Source organism: Euphorbia lathyris, chromosome 8, assembly GCF_963576675.1.
Source record: "Euphorbia lathyris chromosome 8, ddEupLath1.1, whole genome shotgun sequence".
Classification (NCBI taxonomy): domain Eukaryota; kingdom Viridiplantae; phylum Streptophyta; class Magnoliopsida; order Malpighiales; family Euphorbiaceae; genus Euphorbia; species Euphorbia lathyris.
In genome coordinates, this window is record NC_088917.1 from 14,846,130 (window position 1) to 14,862,437 (window position 16,308).

At 33.9% G+C, this 16,308-nt stretch overlaps 2 protein-coding genes across 4 annotated transcripts; one reads left to right on the forward strand and one right to left on the reverse strand.

Moving 5' to 3' along the window:
* The first annotated feature begins 3,474 nt into the window (after positions 1–3,474).
* On the forward strand, positions 3,475–8,007 carry LOC136202651 (protein WVD2-like 5). Of its 3 annotated transcripts, none has more exons than XM_065993408.1 (9): positions 3,475–3,805; positions 4,760–4,956; positions 5,089–5,301; positions 5,406–5,449; positions 5,648–5,719; positions 5,845–5,944; positions 6,039–6,110; positions 6,189–6,299; positions 7,137–8,007. In XM_065993408.1, the coding sequence occupies exons 2-9, from the start codon at positions 4,765–4,767 to the stop codon at positions 7,554–7,556; spliced, it is 1,224 nt and encodes a 407-aa protein (XP_065849480.1). In that variant the 5' UTR covers positions 3,475–3,805; positions 4,760–4,764; the 3' UTR covers positions 7,557–8,007. The 3 variants fall into 3 exon arrangements, with proteins under 3 accessions (XP_065849480.1, XP_065849478.1, XP_065849479.1); XM_065993406.1 differs by having other exon boundaries at positions 3,477–3,805; positions 4,760–5,010; XM_065993407.1 differs by having other exon boundaries at positions 3,478–3,805; positions 4,760–5,010; positions 5,409–5,449.
* A 1,120-nt stretch (positions 8,008–9,127) lies between these two features.
* On the reverse strand, positions 9,128–12,466 carry LOC136203001 (uncharacterized). The gene is made up of 3 exons (XM_065994028.1): positions 11,773–12,466; positions 10,114–10,286; positions 9,128–9,744 (listed from the first exon to the last, which is right to left on the reverse strand). The coding sequence occupies exons 1-3, from the start codon at positions 12,226–12,228 to the stop codon at positions 9,600–9,602; spliced, it is 774 nt and encodes a 257-aa protein (XP_065850100.1). The 5' UTR covers positions 12,229–12,466; the 3' UTR covers positions 9,128–9,599.
* Between the last annotated feature and the right edge of the window lie 3,842 nt (positions 12,467–16,308).

Sequence of the window (16,308 nt, forward strand, 5' to 3'; positions counted from 1 at the left end):
CCTTCATTAGAACATTGCATAGTGTTATAGGGCGTAGGTCAGAAATCCCAACATGCAGAGTCTTTTTTGGGATAAGAATCAAATTTGTTTTATTCAACTAAGCTGAGATGTTACCCAAATTAAGCCATGATATGCAGTAATTTGAGACATTTGAACCCAAAATATGTGAGTGCTGTTGAAAAAACCTGGGTTAAGCCCGTTCGCAGCTCGGGACTTGTTGGGGTGCATAACAAAAGTAGCCTGATTGATCTCATCGAGCGTGTAGTCACGTAACAGCTGCTACTGTTGGCTAGAGGATGCTCGCGCTTGAACCGTTTCAATGGAATCAAGCCCTGCACAACCCTGCACTAGAAATAGAGTCTGAAAGTGGTCTTGAATCGTCTCTGTTAGACCAATAGACCATGTACATCCGGTTCCTTACTCATTAAGAAAACTTCCAAAATCATTCTTTCTTTTCCTAGTTCTGACTGAAGAATGAAATAAACGCGAGTTTCTGTCACCCTCCCAAAGCCATTGGACTTTTGAACTTGTTTCCAATATAATTCCTACTCTCTTCGTACCCTTTCTAGTTCCTCACCGATCCATCAGATCTCCCCCTCCTCCATCAAACCACGTAACTCCTTCAAACGGCCTTACAGCCTCTTTGATTGCCCTCTGAACCGAAGTTGGAACCTCTTTCCCTAGTCCCACATCTTTCTCCTACAACTATGCAGCCTGTCTACAAATTGAAGATCGCTGGAGACCCCGCAAGCATCTGTAACTGTCAGCTAACAACCCTCCTCTAGACCCTACACATTCTCATAACGAAACTGAAAAGATGATGATAAAGGTGGGTCACTACTTTATAGGATAATTGTCGAATGGTCCGATTGTGTTGTTGCGATATTCAAAATGGACACCATATGGAACTGATTCTGCCAAGCTTGATTAACGACTCCTCGATCTAGTTTCTCCTTAATGACCATCTGCCCATATTTATGCCTGCTCCACGTAAATGGATAACCACTTATATGAATTTCAGAAATGGCACATTAATCTAACGCCTCGTTGAATCCCGTTAGTAATTGAGAAGGATGCCTTCAACCCCCAAATTTTTGCAAACACAAAGAGCATACCATTGAAGTCCATCACCACTAACCAAGCCAGATTAGAAATTGTGTACAAATCTTTTAGACACTACCATGATAGTATTCATCTGCCTCTTTCTAGAAAGCCATAAAAGCCAGTAAGGCGCTAGTCTTCTGCCTAAAGAGTTGGGATTTTTACATCAATGAAATTGATTCCGTATTTTAGTAGACTAATAATAATCTCCTACTTCCATAACATCGCTACACCTTCATAGACACTTCTCATAGCAAAATGCCTATCGAACCCAAGAACATTCTTCAAATTATCTCCCACCATTGTTTCCATCAAGAAAATAATGGCAGACTTATAGGTCTGAATGAGCTTTTTAAGCTCATTGACTGTCTTGAGGTTACCCACACCTCGATAGTTCCAACTTAAGCAAGTTATGGCTTCCGACTGGTTCACTCAGCGGAACCTGCTGATATCTCTATTTCATTGATCACTCCTTCTATAGATACACTCTGCACATTTGGACCTTCACCTCACTTCCGTTTCAGATCAGACATCACCTGAAGAACCTTCTAATTGCGTATTACTGACTCTATGCTCTCCTCGGTATGGCGCCAGATTATGTCCATACTCTAACTCTCGGTAACAGTACCTGTAACACTAATGATGATAGGGGACGTATTCAGCCATAGAGACACATTTTGAACGAACCAACGGGGAGCCGTATGAAGGAATGCACCATATAAGGTTGGTTGTTCCGAATCGTTTAAGGCGAACAGTCGCGCTCATTGTGCTCGAGCAAACTACAGAAAAAATAGAAATGAGGTAAACGTTCATATTTGAAGTTTACCCAAGCCCATTGCGTTACAAACATCCCTAGTTTCATCCTCATTTTCAACGGCTTCCCTATATCCATAAGAATCTAGACATTTAGATATTCGATAAAATAAGTTCGTAGCACAGTTCCTATATAAGACTCGCATGCCACTATTATCTTCTTCAAACGGAAAAGACCCGGCAGGTGATGTAATTGTACCAAAAAAGCTACTTCGTTTAGCTGCACAGTATAAAAGTCGTTCGAGCTATCAATCTGCTTCAAAACTAGTAGCTTGTTGTCAAAAGACCAAGGTTCACCATTCAACACAACATTAATATCGAAGACATGATTGAATTGGAATAAGAATCGATCACCTTCTAGGTCGGTAATGGACATTCCACCCACTGGCTTCCACAATTTAGAAAGGGTCACCTTCATCTGTTCCACGTTTATCGGTTTGTTAGTAATAAACCGACCCATACAACTCCAACGGAGGTTGTAGGACGGGCTGGTGCTTTGTTCTGGAATGATTACCGGCGAAGATTTCCTCCTCTTCTAACGTTAGATGTAGACAATCCTAAGCCAATGGTTCCTCTTCTTGATACGGGAAGAGCACCAGGGCGAACAATAAAGAGGAGCTGAGAATAAGAGGCGAATGAACACTTGAGTGATGAAAAAGGCCAGCCGAGTAAGAGATCAAAGGAATACCTTAAACCCCAAGTTAGGGTAATCACAGCAAAACCCTAACCGCATGGTAGTGAAGCTAACAAGTGGTGATGAATAATATCAGCAAGTTTACCTTGACCATTTAAAGTTCTGTAAATATGTAACGTGTTTACAAGTTAAATGTAATTTTACTATCTCTATTAGTTATCAGCTTTTACTTAAAAAAAGTTATCATCCCTATTAAAAATAACATATAAAAATATGAGAGATTCTAGTTGTATTTATAAATAATAATGGTAATTTTATTTTATTAATTAATTAAAATAACATGTAAAAACATGAAAGAATATTGATAATAAATTTAAATATGAATAAATTTATCCTAATCCGGTTAACTTAAAAATTTAAGTGACAATTTTGTATAAATTAAAAATAACTGGATACCTATTAATCTAAACTCACACGGTATAATTACACGTGTATTTCATATATCAGATTGTCTATAATTTTCTCTCTCTTAATTTTAAATAATAAATTTGCTATTGATAATTCTTTAGACCTTCCTAATCTATACAGACACGTTTTAATGCTATACGACAAAAAAACCCTTACACCTAAAAACGGAAAACTATTGATAACTTTTTAGACCTTCCTAACATATACAGACACGTTTTAAAGCTATACGATAAAAAAAACCTACGCCTAATAACGGAAAAACTTATTCCCTGAAAACGGATAATATCTACGTAGTTTCGGATCATGTTATTACACTAGGACCCGAGGAAAGAGCCAAGGAGCTATGGTTAATAACTATTTTAGTTATACTCCGTGACTTAACCACCCATTATTACACCTTTGAACCGTATAATAACCGTATATATGTACGTTTTAATCTAACCGTATATACCCCCACTCACTCAACTCACTCGGTTCCTCAAACACACACTCTCTCTCTTGTTTCTCTCTCTAGAAAGTGACCTGGAAAATGGATTTGAAAGCCGCTGCTTTAAAATTGCCTTTGCGTTGAGATTTCAAATCCCACGCATTTCATACCATAAAAATCGCCATTACTCAACCTGCAAATTCCAGTTTTCCCACCACAAATCCCTTCAGATCCTCCTGTTTCCGGTTCGGATCCTCCGGTTTTTGGTAAACCGGTTCTTTCTCTCAGATCCTTCCTTCCCATGCCGTTTGCCAATCTACTTCGATGAAGTGCTGATTCTTGCGCCGGTTTTTCTCGCTGAGGTGAGTCGGAAAATGTTTTTTGTTTGTTTGTTTTCGTTTGTTTGTAGAAATGGAGGAAACGCTGAATCTTGAGGTAATCTTTGGGATTGGTTGAGAAATGAGAACTGCAGCTTCCATTGTTTGGTTTAGATTCGAGATGAGTAGTTTCTTCTTATTTGGTTACCAGACGGATTGGATTTTTTTTTTGTTTTCCGTGTTTTGTTTGCAATGCTTATTCTATGGGCAGATCAGTGTCCAAATGACGGTTTTGCCCCTTAATTGGCTTCTTCCCTTGAGGGGGAGGGTAGCCGTTCTTGAGATTCCTAATGCGGTTACTGTTTTCATTTACTAATTACTAGGCGTTGCTTGCTGGATTGGATTCTATTGATTTGATTCTGCTTTCTTTTGTTTAGAAGTTGAATTGATGGACCTGTGACGTATCGCGTCTTTCATATGCCTAGTTGTTTATTCTTTGATGAAGAAAAGAGGGAAGTAGTCGAGATTAAAGACTGAAATTGGATTTTGTATATGCTGTGCTTTGAAAGGTCTCTAGAATGGTTTGGTGTTGGCTTGATCGATTCTATTTTGAAGAGATAATTTGTGTTTTTCTTTTCTATTGTTTTTAATGAGCTTTGTTGGTGCCAGACTAATTGTTTTATGAAACAATGTATTAACCATTAGTCACTTAAATCAAAATAGAGCATGTCTTTGAGAAGTCTAATTTATTTACTTCAGATAGAAATTGTGTTTTCTTAGCACTTTTCAATTCAGCAATGATTTGATTGGGATAATTCAATTAGCAAATTGAGGAATATTTGTTTAGATTTTGTAATTAGGACTTGAGGTTATGATCATCCTTGTTGGTCTTCTTCATGCCTCAAATTTCCCTACTTAATGCTTCTTTATTTGCTTGCAACTATTATATGCGCAAGAATAGCATTTCTTTTTTAATTATTTTCTTTTGATTGTGTACAGTGTCCATGGATTTTGATAATCTTGTCCCTGTTGATACACTTGAGACTGGCCATCCAAATGGCAATAATGAGCAAAGTCCTGTCTGTGGAGAGGATGCAATGTCAAATGGTGAAAATGGGATTGCAGGGCTAAATGACAATTTAGCAAATGTGTGCAACTTAGAAGACAGTGCTACTAATACTTCATTTGCTGGTGAGGTATGTGAGGAATCAAATGTGCATGTGAGAACCAATGGACTAAGTGGTTCTAAGGTAGTTATTCTCTGAGCTGTTGTTTGGTTTATATATTAAAACAAAGGTTGATTAGAAATCTGTCAACCTGTCATATAGGAAGAGGGGAAAAAAGATGCAGCTCATCCAAAACAAGTCAAATCGATGAAGGGTCCTGGAAAGAGCAAGAATGAAAAGATATCAACTTCAAAAGCTGTCTCAACCACTCATGCGAAGAAGGACAAAGATGGAAAAATTGCTGAGGTACCTTCTACTGTTTCAAATGGTTTGAAGAGTAAATCATTTAATGAGAGGCAGATGTCAGCATTAAAGGTAGGTACACATGCTTATATCTTTAAAAGTTTCATGGTTATCTAACATGTCATTGCATCTTTGCGAAGTTGCTTATGGTTGTATTTAATTTTGGCTGTTCCTAGCAGCATTCTGGGAAGTCTGATGCAACACCCTCTGAAGGCCAGATGTATGTATTGTTTGTGCATATTACGTTTCCCTATTAATTTGAGATTGATAAAGAGGAATATGAAGATGATTAAGTGCTTCGTGGCTAATCTATCTGTTGCCTGATAGTTTTCAAGTATCAGTTAGACATCACAAAGCACATTTATTAATAACTGCTTTTCTATCCAGCTCTTTGTGAACTGTGATTTCCTGGATGCAGGGAGAGGATAAAAGTGAAAGCACCAAAGGTGGCACCTGCTCTTAAAGCTGAAGGGGATGGACAAGATTCTTCGTATCTTTTTCATTATAACATTTTACATTTGTTATTCTGTTGATAAAATTGCACTTCTCCATTTATCTCTTACATTGTTATTTGTGATATATGGTCTACTGTCTTCATCCTTAATTACTGTGTAGAAGTCCTACTGAAGAGGATGGAAAACCTCGCAAAACTGGTAACCTTCCCAATTATGGTTTTAGCTTTAAGTGTGATGAACGGGCTGAGAAAAGGAGAGAGGTTAGATTTGCTCTTGAGTCTTCTTGATCATATGTGGGTTGTGGCATCATTACTTGAAATATCATCTTAATCTCCATGCTATCATGTTGAACAGTTCTATACTAAACTTGAGGAAAAGATTCAAGCAAAAGAAGTAGAAAAGAGTACCATTCAAGCAAAGTCCAAGGTATGGATGATTTCTAATTTTATTGCATGGTGATTTCTGTGTGTTTATCTGCCATGGAAATATTCAATCCTCTTGCAGGAATCTCAAGAGGCTGAACTCAAGATGCTCAGGAAAAGTTTGAACTTCAAAGCAACACCAATGCCGATTTTCTACAAGGAGCCTCCGCCACCTAAGACAGAGCTAAAGAAGGTAAAATCCTTTTTCAATCACTAGATTAGTTGACTCGATGTAGGCTTTATTGTCAGAATCTTGATTTAGCTAAATTAGTTATCAGTTGATGAAATCCTGATCTAGCACAGTATATTTAATTGGTAACTAAATTGTTATTTTATTGCTAATTTTTTGTTTTTCCTTTTCTCATTGTCACTTCCTCCTCCACATCAAACTCTCTTTATTGAATTTGATTGTCAGTGTAATTTGTTTGTCCTACTGCTGCTTTCTCCTTACGAATTTTGCAATTAGTGACTGTCTACTACCTACACGTGATTATTGTAAAGTCTCTCAAAAGTATCTTTCATTTTCTGGGTTGATATATGACACTGGTTTAGTTTTAAGTTGGAAAGAGTAAATTTGCAAAATTTTGACAGACTCTAATCTAATTTGTATTTCTTACTAAATTCCACTACAAAAACCTTATACCCTGACAATATCCTGGTATTTTCAACCAATATTAATCTGACTGCTGTTATCCTATGTCTGGATCTTAAAACATCATTTTCAGTAAGGGGTGTCAATTCGAGTTAGTGTCTAAATCGTGTTATGTTATCTTATATCTTCCATATGATTGTATATGATATAAATGAAATAAAAATGATAATCATCTTGTGTTAGTCGGGTTTTCTATAAATCGTGTTACTGTGTCAGAAATTGTCACACCTACTTTTCAGGGGTTCTTGGTTAGAAATAGCATTTTAGTATCATGTTGCTACTCTTGTCCAGTCTAGATGCAGTAATCTCTTAGTCGACATTTTCTTGATCATGGACGAATATAATTTAAAATATCTTATTGGACTTGGTTTGATGCAGATACCCACAACGAGACCTAAATCTCCTAAGTTGGGACGGAAGAAGAGTCCATCTCCTGCAGATTCTGAAGAAAATAATGGCCAGAGCATCCGGCCAGGTCGGCTTAGTCTGGACCAGAAGGTGTCTCAGAATAGTGCTGCCAAAGGGCCTTTGCCTATACTATCAAAGAAGCCACTGAGAAAGTCACTCCCTAAACTGCCTTCCCAAAAGATCAGTTTGCCAAATGCTGAAAAAACTGAATCATCTGAAGCAACAAACGAAACAAACGAAAGCACATCTCCCGTGCTAGAGCAGGAGACAGCTCCGACATCTGCTGGTAGCGAAATCGAGCCTCAAACAGATGAGGATCCAGGGTCCTCCGGAGGAGAGCAAGCTCAGCCCGCCACTTCAGCGCAAGAACCTTTTCCAGATGCACATTAAGCAGAGAAGCATCAGAATCAGATGATTTTACAAAAATCCGCGTCAGTAAATAAGAGGTCAAGGTATGAAATCATCCGAACCCGCCCGCCAACGGTAATGCAGTAAGGATTGTGATGTCATGTTTGTCAATAGTCACAGCAGCATTGGTTGTTTTTTGTGTGCCTGCTTTTTCTTTCAAGGTTGCTGGTCTCTTCTCCCCACCCATTAGGATTATTCATTCTGCTTGCAGCATTTTGTATGTTATCATTTTGCAAAAGTTATCTTTTAATTTATGTTGTTAAGCATCCCTTAATCTGCTTGCTTCTGAAAATATTTTTGGGAAAATTTTGCATTAGCTCTGCTTCTAGAAGATTATTAGCTTGAGATCAAAAAGTACTTGAAAACTTTCCCTTTGAAACCTTTTTATTGGACAGTTGAATATTGTGGATTAAAGTCTGGTTTGATGTTTGCATTTTGTCTTCTCAAAACATTATCTCAAATAGGAGTATATCAAAATGGTTTGTTGTATCATAATTGCCGATGTGTAGGGCTGTAAATGAGTAAAAGCTTGACTGAGTTCGGCTCGATTTATAACGAGCTGAGCATGAGCACGAGCACGGTTAAACTCGGTCCAAAAGCTTGTGAACAGGCTCGGTTATAGGTTTATGAACAAATTCGATTATATTATTAATGAACACACTTGTGAGCAAACTTGATTTGTTTTTTTAAATAATAATATTTCTATTAAGGGGGAGATGTAAAACAAGTAAACTTTAGTTTTGTAGGATTGAAAATATGTAGTTTTTTGTATTAAAAAATTTTCAAATGAATATAATTCTCGAGTTCGCGAATGAAATTCATGATCAGAATTGGCGAGTTGTTTGTGACCAAAGCTCGTGAGCAAGATGTTGATCTCGTGCTTGTCAATTTTTTGATGAGTAAAGCATGAGCAGAATAAAGCTCGGTTCGGTTATAGCCCTAACTATGTGATTTATATATGCTTAATAATTATACAAGATAAATTACATACATGACTATTGAATTTTGCTCCAACTAATATTATGGTCATCAAAATTTAAAATGTAAACTAAGAGTTATTCAATTTTACACTTTCTAACAAAAAATTAACTCAATCTTGACTACAATTCTAATTATTATATTTTTTTTGTTATTTAGGTGATATTTGGTTAAGAGAAAAAAAGTGAACGTTTAGAGAGAGATTTGAAAATAGTGAATTTGGAAAAGAAAAAACATGGTAAATATGATTATAAACAATTTTAACTTTGACTGTTCTTTTGAGATTGTTCGACTGTTTTTTTTTAAATCTTCAATGGTCATTTTGAGACGGTAATTGAAGTTTAGTGGCATAAGGTTAGGAAATATAAAGTTGAATGATTTGTACGTTAGTTTTGAAGATTAGTGATAATAATATCAATAGGGTAATATGCATTTATCATTAGTGTAATTTATCCTAATTATATATGATACAAATACAAAACGTTGATAACCGTTTTAAACAAGTTATCTCAATAAATCATATTGTAAATCTCAAATTACTTTAGATTTGTAAAATAATAGCTATATTAATAGGAGGATGTTAATATAATAGTTACAAACCGTTCAAAGACAACAAGAATAGTACTGATTCTATCTCTCTATTACATATATTCCCTTTCAACGATTGCATCCTCATTAGTATACTTTAATTAGTCAAAAGTAAGTAATTAATCTTCAAAAACAAGAAAAAGAAATCCACTTTTGAGAATTTTCTCAAAGTAGTTTCTTTTTGTTTACTTAATTAGTTTAATATTTCAAAGCATAATGTCTAATTTTGCATCTAATGTTTTTGAGAAAGAAAAATGATTCTTTATCGTACAAAATAGCTTAATTTTAGACTCCACGATTCTATCCGGGAGAGCATTAGTTATTATGTCATTGCTGATTGGAAATGTTGAGTCTAGAATTGAGTTATTTTGTATGTTAGAGGTCTACACCTCCCAAAAAATGTTAGGAGCGAAATTAGATTTATCCCGTATACGGAAATATGGTGAGAAAAGCTAGCTCTCAAGTAGCAGCAATAAGAGAAGAGTAATCGAGACTGTGATGACGAGGGAATTCGAATTCTTCATCTTCACTATCCTCTGCTTCCTTTTCTTCGCCTTCATCATCAGCGTCCCATAGAAATCGAGCATACGAAGCAAGAACATAACTGCAAAGCATAAACGAATAATTGTTTTATAAATTTAGTTTCGAGACTAACAAATTAAAATAAGAGGAAGTGCAAAAATAAATTATGGAGTTTGGGTCTTTTTCAAATGCAGTCATGTGTTTCAAAATGTGACACAATTGTACATTTTACTTTCCAAATGGGAAGGCACCGTTAATTTGGTGACATGACAACTAGATTTAACGATGTCTTCCCATTTGGATTGTGTTTATTAAAAGATGTAAGCACTTACAGTATATCATATTTTGAAACACGAGACTATATTTTAAAATGACTGAAATCATAAAGTTTATTTTTGTACCGTCTCCTTAAAATAAGGTTCTTTTAATCAAGTTTTATAATATTATTTACCAGTCGTGAGGAGAGGATTGAACAGCTTGATCAAAATAAGTGAGAGCACGATCACTATCCTTATGGTTTTTCCATATAAGATCTCCATACATTGAAAGAACATCTCCATCATCTTTATTTGCCAATATTGCTCTTTCACATACCTCTTCTGCTTTCATATTATTACCTCTTACCTGAAAACAATTTTGAAGTCAAAACGGATTATCATATCATAATCGTATTTTATGATCTATGCAAAATTTTTAGAAAGTTAAAACGGGTATGCATTCCATGTAATTATCACATATCATATAAATACACCGAAAATATACTCATATTAAATAGATCATCTGTGTAATTTATGTTTCATGTCAAAAATTGACACATCCGTTGTATTTATATACTATAAAATATGTATATAGATATTTAAATTAAGAAATTTCTAAAATATAGCTTTCATAACATATAAATACATTGTTAAAGTTCAATTCAATATGAAATCTAGACATCTTTATAAGTTGACTTGGGTCGGGCCTAATCAAACTTTACATAATAAATACATTGTTCAAGTTCAATTCAATCTTGGATTATTTGCATATTGGATTCGGACTTGACATATAAAATACATAAATTGATTGTATCATTTTCATATTGAACTCAGATCGGACTGAGCTAGGCTAAAAGAACTAACTCTCAAGCCCAATTTAGTCTAATCCGACCCGTTCAATTAATATATTTATTTTAAAAATAATTCAAATGAAAATATGATTATGAATGATAAAGATACATTAAACTAAAATTTAGTCAATTAATTCAACAAAACTCAACCAACATAATATTAAATAATATATGGGCGAGTCAGATTTATTTACATTTTTTGGATAAATCTCAAATTCAATTCAGTTTATGTGCGATTTGAGTGCCAGACTAAGCGAATATCAAATATGCATATCCGCCCTAAATCCAACCTATGAAGGACAACTTAATTTAGGCCGAGCCTTAAATTGGGCCGAAAGAGTACTTAAATATATCTATTCAAATCTGATTAATATGATGTGATTAGACCTGTTCACAGGTCCGGATACCCGTTTGGCCGGCCCAGACCCGTGTCCTCTAAACCGGGTTTGGATATGAAAATTTATCTTTAGATCCAGTACGGTCCAAGTTCGTGTCCTCTGGATTGGGCTTTGACATGAAAATTTATCTTTAGGCCCAATCTAAAACCCACCTCTTTTTTGGTGGATTTAGGATTTATAAAAATAGTATGGACCCATCCCAATCCGGCCCACCTATTAATATTATTTAAGAAATTTATATATTAATATTTATTTTTAAGAATAAATTTAATTTTTATGATTAAAAAAATATACATATATATTTAGGTAGGTTTATATGGGTTGAGTTGGAGATTTGATTTTTAAATCCGAACCCAGTCCGGTACGAACCCGCCTAAATTAATAGCGGACTGAACTGGAATGGGCATTTTTAGATAAAAGCCTGTTGACCCGGCCCGAGTTCGGTCCAGTCCGATCCATGAAGAGATCTAGATGTGATCTATGTTGTACGAATATTGAAATGAAATCGAACTTTGAAATCATTATTTATAATATTCTTTCAAACGGAAACGGAAACAAATACGAAAACGAAAACAAACATAGATATGATTACTAAAAAAATTACCTCTTTCAAAAATTTGGCATAATTAGCAAGAAGAAGAGCATCACCAGGATAGAGTTTAATCATCCTCTCATAATACTCATCCATCTGTTGATTTCCATTTGGACCATTATACCCCCACATCCCATCGCCGCCGTCACTTCCCCCGCCATAAAAATCACCACCATCACTCTCCACCTCATATTCCTCATCAACCTCCGCCAGAACCGACGCCGCCGCACTCACGCAAAAACTCATCCTCTGGCCGTCCCTGATGACCGGAGATGACCTGGCACTGCCGCCGGCACAACTCTTCTGCAGCTTCCTGTCTGCCGCAGTATTGGCGAACAGCCTCAGCTCGCCTTCCGACGAGGTCCGTTGAAGAGACATGGATACGGGTCGGGTCAGATCCAAATCCAGTGCCGATGATGGGAATGCACATGTTTGGAGGAGCGGCGTTGAACTGCTACGGAGAAGCATTTTTTTAATTTTCCGATGGAAATTGAAAAGTTGAATGACTTTCTGATCCTTCTGTTGAAACCCGAGATAGGGTCTCGATCGAAGATTGAAAGAAAATATGGGGAAGATTGGTTAATTAAGATGAATTTAAAGAGTTTATTAATAGATTTACAGTCGAAGAAAAAGCTTGGCTCTCTGGTTTTGCCATTTTTAGGAAATTTTGTTGAGTTTTTCAGTTTTTTTCGATATTATTACAACTAACTTTTTTTTTTGTTCTAATTAATAAAAAATCAGAAAATATTTAATTATGAATAAAGGGTCAAATTGAACTTTAGGCTGGGACGTAGGGTTAAGGTGTGCATCGGTTCGGTTTAAACCGCATACCAAATCGAATCGAATGAATTCGGTTTTTCGGTTTGGTTTTTTAACAATTCGGTTTGGCATCGATTTTAATTTTAAGTGTATTTCGGTGTTTAATTCGGTTCGGTTTGATAGAAAATGTAAAAAAAACCCGAACCGTACCGAATTATATATATTTTATATTTTTATATATATACACATATATTTGATTGTACAAGTTTACTTTTTTATTATTATTATTGTTGAGATAATAACTCAATATAGATATATTTTGGAAATATTTCAATTTTTTTTGTTGTTGTTGTTGTGGTAAATTTAATGAGAAAATATAGTGATTTTTATTTGTTATTTTTTTAACTTAATACGGTTTGTTCGATTTAAACCGAACCGAACCGCATATTTCGGTTCGATTTTAATTCGGTATTCAATTTTTTCGGTTCGGTTCGGTTTTGTACCGATGCACACCCCTACGAAGGGTGACGTGAAATGTTAAATTAATCCATAATCAATATATTTTTTATATATGTATTTTATCATGTTTATATTTTGATACCTGGAATTTATTTTTATACTTAAAGTTTATATATTCTGCGCAACCGCATGCTTTGTCAAAAATAAATTTTGGATATATTTTTATTTATATAGATACAAATTTTAGATAAGAATTAATTGAATTTAAAATTTAATTTTTTTTGCTAATGTATTAATAAGCTTAAGTGATAAAATGTGAGAAAAATAAATAGAAGTCAAAACCACACTAATTTTGATAGAAACTCCTCGAAACAAAAGAAAAAAGTCTCACTGAACCTCTCAAAGTAGTATTAATGCATTGATATTTTGTACTTGCGTATAAAGTAATCCGATGAATGCAAAACATTCCGCAGTTGCGCATAATATAATAGCTTTAAGTATAAAAATATAATTTATACTTAAACTATATCATGGATTAATTTGACCATTCATGCCAATTTTAAAAACTGAATTGGTATTTAAAGATTGATTTGAGTTAAATTAATTTTTCATACCAACTTGAAAGGTCAATTTAACCATTTATTTATTTAATTATATATGAGACGATTTCAAAAATAATTAATTTAAAAAAAAAAAAAACAGATTGAGTTTTTTTTATAAAATCAATAATTTTAGGGTTACACTTTCCATTTGATTGTTGAAGGCATTAAAATAAAAAATTCTAAAGGGATAAGGTGCAAATTTGCCTTTAAAGGTTTTAGGAAAGATCACATTTATCCTTTAAATATGAAATAGCAAAATTTTTGGTCTATTTTATTAGAAGTACAATTTTGGACCTCTTGAATAGAAAAATTTAACACCGTTAAAACTTTGTTTCATTTCCATTATTTTCCCAGATTTTCTCCACTCCTTCTCCTTCGTTTCACTCGCAAATCTGCTCTCCTTCTCATTCTTCCCTTCAATCACGATCCTTATCTCCTCATCTTTTATCGTAATTTCTGCCATGAAATCATTTTCAATTTTGAAATGCTTCCACTTTGAACAGTCTAAAGATCCAGCATTTCTGCCATGAAATCATTTTCAATCGGCGTCCTATTTCTTCCCAGCATGCCCACCTCAAATCAAAGAAAAAACACTTTAATTTTCTGATGATCCATTTGTAGTCTTTGTTTATTTTTCAGTTGTTAATTTGTAGAATTTTGTACAATGGTTTCAGTAAGAGCTGGAACTGAGAAAATTTTTAGGGAAGGAGAGGTTGAAATCAACAATGGATTTTGCTTCTCTTTCCTCACTCATTTTCTGTAATCGATTTCGGATTTAGGTAGAAAAGGGAGACGAAAAGCCTTGCAAATTAAACAACATATGTTCAGAAATTAAAAGACGAAGAGATAGCAGAAAATAAGATCGAATGAGAGAAAGAGAAGACGGGAGAGCAGGAAACACGAAGGAGGACAGAGTTTAACGGTATTTAACTTTTCCATCCAAGAGATCCAAAATTGCACCTCTAATAAAACTATAGACCTAAAATTTTGCTATTTCATACTTAAAGGGGTAAATGTGATCTTCCCTAAAAACCTTAAGAGCAAATTTGCACCTTATCCCAATTCTAAAAATTGGTTAAATTTTATCAACTTTAAATCTCCGAACTTTTAGTTTTAAGGTGATGTTAAATAATTAGACAAATTTTAATATAGCTACATAATAATTATATATAGAATAATTTTAAAATATGAGTTTCAATTGATTTGAAGACAAGTGTTTGTAGTTTTTTGTTTTTTTTACACAAAGAAAAAATAGGTTGTTCTCTACTTTTAGATTGATATTATTAATTTAACTGTTAATGGCTTCAAAATAAAAAATTTCAAAAATTAAATTTGTTTAATATCATAATCATGTAATCACGTTTTTTATTTTCTAAAACATCAAAATTTAAAAGCTGAACAATTAAAATAGATAGAAAATCATCAATTCTTACAATATTTTGTTCAGAGATAATCAATATTGACGAATAAAGGATACTCAACTGAGGGGGTCAATTTTACATATGCATGTGTAAGTTTTTTTTTTTTTTTTTTTTTTTTTACTAAATTGAATTCGCTCAATTTTTATGTGTATATATGAAGTTATTTACATCCGAACTTGCTCAAATCAATTCTCAAATTTATCAATTCAAATTTTCTACCCTAATTTATCAAAGTTTCAATTAATAAAATGTATGAACACTAAACTGTTAGAAATCTTAGATTTCATAATAATATTAGACAAACATAATTGCCCAGATGTTTGAATAAGATGATTTTCACAAACACTTAATAACAGTCAGAAAAGTGTACCTTGATCCATGATGATTACAATCGAGTTCTTCGGGAATCACGAGAATTGTGTTTCTCTCACTTAACCCTTTAAACTTTACAGATTTTCTAGATGGAAAGAAAATGACGTTTAGATAAGTTAGAGAGAGGACCAATTCTGATTTGTGTTCAATAAATATACCTTCCATCAAGGCATCTCTTCATTCATAAGGTACCTTTTAGTTAATGAACCAATAGGATTCAATGTACCTTTTCATTAATCAATCAATATGATTGATCATACCCGTACATGAACTGACCAATAGGATTTATTGTTTTATTTTATCAAACATTAAGTATATAATATACTAGGACCATATTCTAACTTAATGTAAATTATGGAAAATCCAACATTCTCCCACTTTTTCCGTATGAAATTATATATACAGTTTAATAACAAACATAAGGCACGCATTAAAATAAATCCATTATCATAATGGGTGCCCGCTATGGTTACTTTGTTTTTTACAAAGTACCGTTACTTGGTGTCGTTTTCACCATTGGATGATAGAACATAAAATTAATCCAATGGTGAAAATGAGCACCAAGTAACGGTACTTTGTAAAAAACAAAGTAAACATAGCGGACACCTATAACATAAAGTCATTATTAAGCAATAAGAATAATAAGGATCATAGCGGTTTTATGTCAGTTTATCGGCATAGTCCCTTCCATGTATCACAATATAAATCTTATACTTAAAATGAACTATTATAAGGCTTTTTTTTATGATGATCCAACAATAATGTCTTTCTTAGAGACTATATCCTGTTTAATTCCCTTAATGCATTCATGTATATATACTATTCATAAGAAACAGGATATAAAAATTTATATCAGAAACAATATGTAAATGAGCTCAGAGTGTTAAATACATTATAACATAAGATATCATTATAACATCATTAGTGATATCCGA

What these genes read in the sequence shown, in the direction of transcription:
- LOC136202651 (XM_065993406.1), top strand. Translation starts at nt 4,765, where the DNA reads ATGGATTTTGATAATCTTGTCCCTGTTGATACACTTGAGACTGGCCAT. An exon ending in GGGGATGGACAAGATTCTTC is followed by an intron (nt 5,720 to 5,844) that starts GTATCTTTTTCA and finishes ATTACTGTGTAG; the next exon opens with AAGTCCTACTGAAGAGGATG. An exon ending in GGGCTGAGAAAAGGAGAGAG is followed by an intron (nt 5,945 to 6,038) that starts GTTAGATTTGCT and finishes CATGTTGAACAG; the next exon opens with TTCTATACTAAACTTGAGGA.
- LOC136203001 (XM_065994028.1), bottom strand. Translation starts at nt 12,228, where the DNA reads ATGCTTCTCCGTAGCAGTTCAACGCCGCTCCTCCAAACATGTGCATTC. An exon ending in ATGCCAAATTTTTGAAAGAG is followed by an intron (nt 10,287 to 11,772) that starts GTAATTTTTTTA and finishes AATTGTTTTCAG; the next exon opens with GTAAGAGGTAATAATATGAA. An exon ending in CAATCCTCTCCTCACGACTG is followed by an intron (nt 9,745 to 10,113) that starts GTAAATAATATT and finishes TATGCTTTGCAG; the next exon opens with TTATGTTCTTGCTTCGTATG.